General features: G+C 47.7%; 1 protein-coding gene across 1 annotated transcript; it reads left to right on the top strand.

Moving 5' to 3' along the window:
- Positions 1–3,346: 3,346 nt before the first annotated feature.
- fzd1 (frizzled class receptor 1) lies at positions 3,347–4,993 on the top strand (the record flags this gene model as incomplete). The annotated part of the gene is made up of 1 exon (XM_080472433.1): positions 3,347–4,993. The coding sequence occupies one exon, from the start codon at positions 3,347–3,349 to the stop codon at positions 4,991–4,993; it is 1,647 nt and encodes a 548-aa protein (XP_080328559.1).
- Positions 4,994–10,220: the final 5,227 nt, after the last annotated feature.

The following is a 10,220-nucleotide window of genomic DNA, read 5'->3' on the forward strand; positions in this document are numbered from 1 at the left end:
CTGCTGGGGGAGAAAACAACCAAACGTTCCACCTCAGATCATCTGGGTTCTTACATAAATAGATTTGTGTGTCTTCTGCAAAGCAATGGGAGTTAATGGAGTGTTTCCTGATTATATTCCCTCCATGAAGCATGTATAATGTGAAAAGTATAGGTCCTAAGACAGAACCCTGTAGAACTCCATGTTTAACTTTAGTCTGAGCTGAGGAGCAGAACCTGACTGATAGATATGATTGAAACCAGTGCTGTACCTTTAAGCCCGATGATATGTTCTACTCTCTACTAGGATTTTATCATCAGTATCAAAAGCAGCACTGAGTTCTAACAGGACCAGAACAGAGACCAGTCCTTTGTCTGAGGCCATGAGAAGATCTTTACTAACTGTGCTATGATGAGCTCTGATGAACGGCGATGACATCATTGTTTTCCACAGATGCCGAGTTGGCGTTTTTGAATTTCCCCACTGTGGGACCTGTGTTAAAAAATAAATAAATAAGTAAACAAACCTCTTTGAGCTCCTGAAACGTGTGGATGATCAGCCATAAAGGGTACATTTACCTGAAACAGCGTTCTCGTGTGGACAGGCCCTGAGACTGACGGTTCTAAATAAGTATGTACATATATTCTGAACCGGACCGCACCGCTGTATCACACAACACCCCGTTTGGAATTTTGTGTGCATCACAGTTTTTTATTTACATTTTTCTTCGGCGGCCCTCAGTCCAATGTTGGGTTCCTAAAGTGGCTTAGATGAGATGAAGCCACAACTGAGGATAACTCAGACATGTCAGCACCAAAGCCGCATTTTCAAATTTCTCCACTTGAGAATGGAACCCGTCGTCCAAACAGTGTCATGCTCCTGAAACGCTGCGCCACAAAGTTACATGAAACGGCGTTGTTGTTTGGACAGGGCCTAAGACCAGGAGTTCAAAATCTTGGTGGGGTGGAGGGTGTGGAGGGGGGGGCACCCCCATCTAGTTCTGGGTGGGGTCCCATCCAGCTTGGCCCGGGGGCTCTGTACTCTGTCCTGTTTTAGCCTGGTGGCTCGTGTTGAGGCCTGCAGTCATGCGTCCCTTCTCCTCGTCCCTCTGGTGCCTCCTGGCTGGGGGGTAGCCTCCTCTGAGGTCTTACCTCACGGCCCTTGAAACGCATTCATTAAATAGTGACTTTTGTTGGTATGCATTACATCACAACACCGAGATCATACCTGTTTACTCTTATTGTGGTGAAGACTTGGTTCTTAGTGACACAGCGTGACTGAACTTTGTTCAGAGCAAAGTTGAAAATATCAGTCAGATTTTTAAATATGGTTTTATGAAACCTGAAACAGAAATGAGGGCTTTAGATTTATTTAGAAAAGAACGTGGAGAAATACTTGTTGGTGATGACAGCTGTTTGAATAGTTTGTCCAAATTGCTCCAGTTATACTCAACACACTCACACCAACATCAGGACCAAAGTACTGCGAACCCTGTTTGCTCATTGTTTCATCTGAGATCCCAGCGGAAAGGAAAAACTTTAATCAACAAATCATATCTCTCTATGGCGAAAAGCACTCCGGTAGTTTTATTCTACACAATTTGTAATGTCTGAAATAATCTGTCTTACATAATCAAAACCTCCCTGAACACCAACGTGTCTTTAACCACCACACTGGCTCCAATGCCCGATTCAGCCTTACTTACAACAACAACATATGTCCTGGGGAAATGGAGGGAAGGTTTGATGATGCCAACATGTGGAACACAGACTGCCATTGAACTTTAGCAACCTCTCAACCTCCCAGCACTGAAACCGGCACTGAACTCTAAACTTTCCAGGACCCTCCAGGGGAAGTCGTGTTCAACACTGTCTTTTCCTGGTCTATTGAAATTAGACCAGCATCTATATCCAAAGAATTAAAGACTTCCAAAACTCCTGAATCAGGTGGACATCGTCCACCAAGGACCGGCCAGGGACACAGTAGGTCTTGTCCCGGTGGATGGACCTGGGGTCCCGGGGGGGGGGGGGTTCTGGCTCAGGGAGAGTGCGGACTGTCCTCCTGTAGGACACTGGCATGGAACCAGACAACAGACACTTATGGAAAACGTCCGGGACATCTTTACCCACGATGTCCAGGATGTTCCTAGAGCTCCTGCATTTCAGGGCCCCCGCTGCCATGCCAGAGGCTGTACCGGGACACACCTGTCCAACACGGTCATCCCCCATCTCCACAATGAAGTTGGCCTTCTCCACCCGGTCCAGGAAGACCACCTGGCGACTTCATGCTGCTACAACCAATGTTTTCTCCCACCTGCTCCACAACTGCAGGGGAAAGGTGGGGAGATGTGGATCTTGTGCTTGCAGGTGATCCGGCCCAGCTCTGCCATGGCTGCAGCCAGGCACCGGCAAACAGGGACAACACTGGAACCCAAAGACAGACTGACAACAAACAAATGTGTTCCGTGATCAATAAACTAGTGATTGTGAGTTTTTACAACTGAAATAAACAAAAGAAACGTAAATTCCACCTGCTCACACACACTTCTTCACTCCCAGAGTGCACCGAGAGAGAGTGAGCCAGACGGGTTTAAGATTTAAGATGTGAATTTGCCATTTGTACAAATAAACCTACAGTTTAGGGCTTTTAAGAATTCGTGTCTTCAAGTTAAACAAAAAAAAAAAAAAACAGACAACTGGCAAAAATAGAATTAAAAGAAACTTTACAAGAGTGATGCTGCAGCCAAGGTGAGAGAGAGAGAGAGAGAGAGAGAGAGAGAGAGAGAGAGAGAGAGAGAGAGAGAGAGAGAGAGAGAGAGAGAATATTAGGATTTTGTTTTTTGCCATCAGTGGCAGGAGGAAAAGAGCCAGAGGAGGAAGAGGAGGAGGAGGAGGAGAATGAGAGCAGAGGAAAACAGGGAGGAAGAGCAGGAGCAAGAAAGGAGCAGGAGGGGAGGAGGAGGAAGAGAGAAGGGGGAGAAGCAGGAGGTGGAGCAGCAGGAGGAAGAGCAGGAGGAGGAGGAGGAGGAGGAGGAGGAGGAGCAGCAGCTCCAGCACCCCCTCCCTGTGCAGACTCTCCGGTAGACACTGGAGGTTGGATGGGTTCCACGCTGCAGGATTACACTCATTGTTTTGCTGGTTTTTTTCGTGATAATTCCGATTTAAATGTGGATTTTTTTCGCCCCCCTCGCTTCTTCTCCACCGGAGCTCAGAGAGAAGGAGGTCCGGCAGCAGACGGAACGTGCGGGAAGACGCTGCTCGAACCCCGCAGACACACGCCAACAAAGAGTCCAGCTGCCCGCTGAGCGGACGCAACTTAGTTTGGAGCCGGACCCCCGCAGCGAGCGGGACGCGCACCGATTGTCACCATGCGCCCCCGCGGTCTGCTCTGTGGGCTCCTCTCTGCATTCCTCCTGCACGCCGGGATCTGCAGCGGGCAGCATGGAGGCGGGGACCGGGGCATGTCGGTACCGGAGCACGGCTTCTGCCAGCCCATTTCCATCCCGCTGTGCACGGACATCGCGTACAATGAGACCATCATGCCCAACCTCCTGGGCCACACCAACCAGGAGGACGCGGGGCTGGAGGTGCACCAGTTCTACCCGCTGGTGAAGGTGCAGTGCTCCCCGGACCTCAAGTTCTTCCTCTGCTCCATGTACGCGCCGGTGTGCACGGTGCTGGAGCAGGCGCTGCCGCCGTGCCGCTCCCTGTGTGAGCGCGCGCGGCAGGGCTGCGAGGCGCTCATGAACAAATTCGGCTTCCAGTGGCCCGACAGCTTGGCCTGCGATAACTTCCCGGTGCACGGAGCCGGGGAGCTGTGCGTGGGGCAGAACATGTCGGACCGCTCCGAGCCCGAACCCCCGGATCTCCACTACCCCACCGCGCGCACGCACCCGGACTCCATCAGCGGCCAGTTCCGGTGTCCGGCTGCCCTGCAGGTGCCCCCCTACCTGAACTACCGCTTCCTGGGGCAGGAGAACTGCGGGGCTCCGTGCGAGCCGCACAGCTCTCATGGGATGATGTACTTCAGTCAGGACGAGCTGAAGTTCTCCAGGATCTGGATCGGGATCTGGTCCGTGCTGTGCTGCGCCTCCACCCTGTTCACGGTGCTCACCTACCTGGTCGACATGAAGCGGTTCAGTTACCCGGAGCGGCCCATCGTCTTCCTGTCTGGATGCTACACCATGGTGTCCATAGCCTACATCACAGGCTTTCTGCTCGAGGACAAGGTGGTCTGCAATGACAGCTTTGACAAAGACATCAGGACTGTGGTGCAGGGCACGAAGAAGGAGGGCTGCACCATCCTCTTCATGATGCTCTACTTCTTCAGCATGGCCAGCTCTATATGGTGGGTCATCCTGGCTCTCACCTGGTTTCTGGCGGCGGGGATGAAGTGGGGGCACGAGGCCATCGAGGCCAACTCTCAGTATTTCCACTTGGCGGCCTGGGCTGTTCCCGCCATCAAGACCATCACCATCCTGGCCGTAGGCCAGGTGGATGGAGATGTGCTCAGTGGAGTCTGCTTCGTGGGCATCAACAGTGTGGACACCCTGCGAGGCTTTGTGCTGGCGCCACTCTTCTTCTACCTGTTCATTGGCACCTCCTTCCTGCTGGCCGGCTTCGTGTCTTTGTTCCGGATCAGGACCATCATGAAACACGACGGCACCAAAACGGAGAAGCTGGAGAAGCTGATGGTGCGCATTGGGATCTTCAGCGTGCTCTACACGGTGCCGGCCACCATCGTCATCGCTTGCTACTTCTACGAGCAGGCCTTCAGGGATTACTGGGAGAGGACGTGGATCAGCCAAACCTGCAAGACGTATGCCGTGCCATGTCCTGCTCAGAACCACCCCAACATGAGCCCGGACTTCACCGTCTTCATGATAAAGTATCTGATGACGCTCATCGTGGGCATCACCTCTGGCTTTTGGATCTGGTCTGGGAAGACTTTAAATTCCTGGAGGAGGTTTTATACCAAACTGGCCCACAGTAAACAGGGTGAGACCACAGTGTGATGTGGTGAAGACTGAAAGATTCTGGTGAGGGGGGGCTTAAAGGATTCTCAGCTTTTTTAATGTATATACACACCTGTGAGATTTTCATAAGTATATATTTGTATTTAACAATGAAAAAAGTTTATAAAGCACATTTTCACACTTTCTTATCACAAAGAGCCAGCTGGGGATCTGCAGGCCTGTGGCCTCATGGCCTGCCTGGGTTAGTGAGGAGCCATGTGAGGGACGGCGGAGGCTGATGGTTCCCTTGGATGGGGCAGGTTGTGAGGGGCAGTCTGGGACCAGTGGAGGCTGCTGGTTCCCTCGGATGGGGCAGGTTGTGAGGGGCAGTCTGGGACCAGTGGAGGCTGCTGGTTCCCTCGGATGGGGCAGGTTGTGAGGGGCAGTCTGGGACCAGTGGAGGCTGCTGGTTCCCTCGGATGGGGCAGGTTGTGAGGGGCAGTCTGGGACCAGTGGAGGCTGCTGGTTCCCTCGGATGGGGCAGGTTGTGAGGGGCAGTCTGGGACCAGTGGAGGCTGCTGGTCCTGACAGATATAACATTCCTCTCTAAATAAAGCACATATAATGAAGCACGTGTTCCCGGAGCAGAGCAGTGTGCTGAGGTGTTCAGTCTGTCTACGTTTTGGAGCTGAACACAGGTCACATATGAGTTGTACTTGTGGGCATCATGGCGACTTCCTCCTGTTAGTGTGTTTTATCATACGACACACAATAATTCCCTTTATATTCCTTTGTGTTGTCCTTCAATGATTCTGTTCTCTGAATCATTTCTGTGTTTTAACGTTTCATCCAGAAACAATCGGAGTAACTTTTATTATTCTGTGACATCATTTCCACCAACAAATGTGTTTATGAAAACACTTTGTTTATGGAAGATGAAAGGGATGAAAGTGTGGATGTTGCTTTGTCACATGGTTTCTGTTGGGACGGTGATGATGATGATGAGTTCGGCTCGTCTTCACCACTTTACCACCACATCCAACCGCTGACGTGTCACCTCCTTCACACGCCAGGGTAAATGCAGCTCCTCATGTTTCCTCTGGACGTCACAACATCTTCACCACTTTGATTTTCACAGTTTGAGAACAGTCACACTATGAACAATGAAATACTGAATTGTTGTCCTGATACACCCAGACTAATACTGGAGGTCAGGTATATCGTAATAAAAATACATGAAATGAGTCATTGTGTCCTGCATCCAAGCTGTTTTCAGTCTGTACAATACAAATTTTAAATTCAGTGTGGATGTTAAAATAATTTGAGAAAAAAACAGAACAAATTTACTTTCTCTTAACACATAAAATACAGAGCATATCTCTTTGTCTGCTCAGTAACTCAGTCATAGTCTGGTTGTTAATTGTTTTTCAGTCCAGATGAATGAAACGATGTTTTCATGTGAAAACAGAGTCGACAGGAACATGTGAGTCTGCTTTATGGATAACAGGCTGTAGCAGGTGGTAACGTCAGTCCAGGGGTGAAATCAGGGTCTCATGACTCATTACATGTTCCTAATGAAACACTCTGCCATGTTTCTGGGGACCAAAGAGGTTTTCCACCCACTGAGTGACTCTAGCAGACTGTTTTGATGGGTTCTAATAATGAATGTTTTGGATGTGTTCACGCTGTAATCTGCAGTTTGAACGTGAAGCATGCAGAAACACTGAAATGTGCCTTTCCCAGGAGAGATTCTCAGCTGCGTTCTCTGTATTTATTCAGCTAAAAATAATGTGTTTTTGTTCAATTGAAGGATGCAAATGATTAAATTTCCATCAGAAAACGTGCGTATATTAAATTACCTATTTTCTGCATACAGCAAAGTCTTTGGCCAGTACATTTTATTTCACTTGTTTTTCCCGAACAGCAGATTAATGAAGCTCTGAGAAGAGAAAACATTTGTGTTCTTATCAGATCAGAAACACTCGGATTACACCTGACCTGTGTTCTTATTTAAATCTGACGTTTTCTTCAGGTTTTTTTACACGTTAACACAAACAAACAAAAAAACATCTGATCTGCGAAGGTAAGCACTGAAAACGTTTGTTGTTCGATGGTAAAATGAAGCAGTGGTTTTGTGAACATATTGTTAATGTGCTACGGGAGAAAAAATATTACATTGATAAGTAATGATTAGTAGAAAACAAACGGTTGTTCAGGGGCCCTGATGTGCAAAGATATACAGAATGAAATCTGATTTAAAGATATTAAAGTGGTTTATGTGCAGCCTTGTGGTCAAACGTTAACGCCCCCGGAGAATGGATAACGTGGTGGTTTCCCAAAAGAAAACAGATTATCCTCAATCTGAGGGGAGGAAAAGGTTGATAAACACAGATTCCTGTCATCTCTCCCCTCAAACAGACGTGCATATTTTCTGTGTGCGTTTTTAGCTGAGAAGTGTGAGTTTGAAGAGACAAGCTGTTGTCCTCTGTGAAGAAGCTCTGAGCTGAAGGTGACGTGAGTCTGACAAACCAGGAGTGTGTTTTCATAAATCTTCCCTCATATCCGTTGTCCCCGTGTCTTCCAGAGGAGGAGGCTTTTTTCTTTCTTTCTGACAGTCCATTATCTTCACCATCAGCTGGAATACAAACTTTCAGCTCTGGGAACAATAGAAATTAACTGGCGGAGTCTTTGGGCGCCCCCTGGTGGTGGGTTGCTGTAGGTCACGTACAGCAAAGTGGAAGTGGTTTATCAAGTGTTGGGCAAGTTGGAGGATGGCTGCTTCAACTGTTTTAGTAAATAATCTGAGCGACACGGCCTGCCTCAATCACACTTAAGATACCTTCAGATCAGTCTTACCTTATTTTCCTTTAGAACCGGCCACCAACCCGATCAACACCTCTTTGTTCTTTAGTCCTCTGTCAAGAGTTACCTTGTCCAAACTATACGGCAGCATTTCAATGGAGGAATGTACACCCCTGGACAGAATTAAGACTGTTTGGGACGAGCAGCACTTGTGACCCGATACCTGATGAAATCTGGGACACTGCTCTTTTGTCAATACATAAATCCTCATTATGTACAAACTTTTCCTTCTGTAATTTAAGCTGGTCAACAGGGATCAAGTCCCGCCTGTGACAAACGCAGAAGTGAAGATATCACACTGATTCATACGATCTGGTATCTGGTTGGTGTTGTTGGTCCTGTAGCTCCACCTGGATCCTCTGTGGACATATTTCCTCTGCGTTAGATGGGAAGCGACTTGATGGAGAAGTAGTATGGTGGCCCAGGAGGACCATGAGCACAACACAACTGCAAATACCACCGCACAACAGCAAAATGTCACAACACGACAATAAAAAGTCAAAAGTAAGTAACATTTATTCATATAGCACCTTTCACAGACAAAAAGCCACAAAGTACTTCACAGCACAGTTTAAAAACACCAGAAAGTACATAGATTATAAACCCCAGGAAGCCACATTCAGATCCCATGTCTAGGACTGGTCTGTGCCTCGTGGCTCTTGATGCTCTGACTCCAGCCTCAGTCCGTCCTTGTGAAGCATTTTGCTGGACAATCCTCTCCAGGCTGCGCTCCTCCCTTTTGCTGCTGCACCTTTTCCTCCCACACTTCTTCCTTCCACTCCACCTTCTCTGAACATGCTTGGATCCAGCTCTCTGTGAACAAGCAGCTTCTTTAGCAAGGACCTTTAGTGGCTGAGCCTCCTTGTGGACGGTGTCAATGACTGTCTTCTGGACATCTGTCCAGTCAGCAGTCTTCCCCATGATTGTGTCGCCTCCTGACCCAGACTGAGACCATTTAAAGGTTCAGGAAACCTTTGCAGGTGTTTTGACTTCATTAGCTGATCAGGGTGAGACACCAGGACTTTACAAAACTCAACTTTTCCACAATATTCTAATTTTCTGAGACACTCAATTTTGGGTTTTCACTCTCTGTAAGTTATAATCATCAACATTTCAAGAAATAAAGGCCTGGATTATTTCACTCGATGTGTCATGAGCCTATATCATCTATGGGTTTGACTTTCTGAAATGAGTGACAAAAGATATTGAACATTTTCATGATATTCAGATTTTTTGAGAAGTACCTGTATATGTGCTTTCTGCTTCTGACCCAATGCTGTGAATCTATTTGATAGTGCTGCAGGAGGGTCTCTGAGCCAGACCCCACCCAGCTACACCTCATGTGTTTCTGCTGCTTTGCTTCTAGTGCTTCCAGTGTGTCTGATGTCTGGAGATCAAAATCCACACTCACTAGAACCACTTTAATTACCTCCACTGATGGGGGCAGGTGTGTGTGTGTGTGTGTGTGTGTGTGTGTGTGTGTGTGTGTGTGTGTGTGTGTGTGTGTGTGTGTGTGTGTGTGTGTGTGTGTGTGTGTGTGTGTGTGTGTGTGTAGGGGTGGGGGGTAGGGGCTTGTGGTTATGCAAAAGGTTACTGGCTATTCCAAAGATAGCCAGGCTGACATTTCCATCGACTTTGATGTTGATAATCCCTCACCCAAAGCTGACTGATATTTAGTGTGTGTGTGTGTGTGTGTGTGTGTGTGTGTGTGTGTGTGTGTGTGTGTGTGTGTGTGTGTGTGTGTGTGTGTTTACCAGCAGGTTGTTTGAAAATGAAAATGTTCCAGTTTAAAAAGTGAATAACTTTTTTTAAGGAATTAAAAATGCAGAATTACATGAGATGTTTTTAGTTTTCCTGGACTGACGTTGGACTGTATTGGATCCTCACCATTTCCTTTTGGACTCCACAACTGAATTCCATCCATCGTCTAAAGAGATCGCCTGAGCATATGACCAACACGGTCATCAATACAGTATATAAGGCATTATGGGATATACAGTCAAAACAACATGGAGAAGCCGCTGGCATTTCCAACATCTGCAAAGTTGGTTTGTACCATGAAAAAGTCAATAGGAAGGCAATGATGGTAAAATAAGGAGTGAAATGGCCGTATCTGTATAAGTACTCAGAGTGGCCAGCAGTGGTCAGCAGTGGTCAGCCTGTTGTCAAACTTTGAGCCCCTGAACATTTCTAATGATTTGAGTTTTAGTTTGATCACCGCAGCAGGTACAGGCTCTTTTTACAGATGGGAGGGTGGAGGACCTGGAGATGTTTAAAGTAGATCAGTTCAAAGGTCTGGTACTGCTGCTACTGGCTACTGCTAAGGCCATTCGTACAAATACTTTACTACTTAATAAATCCCCCTTGGGGGAAAGGAATTGAACCATTGGTGGGCCGTCACAGTATGGCTGTCGGGGAGCTGGTG

Source organism: Lipophrys pholis, assembly GCF_963383615.2.
Source record: "Lipophrys pholis genome assembly, chromosome: 9".
Taxonomy (NCBI): Eukaryota; Metazoa; Chordata; class Actinopteri; order Blenniiformes; family Blenniidae; genus Lipophrys; species Lipophrys pholis.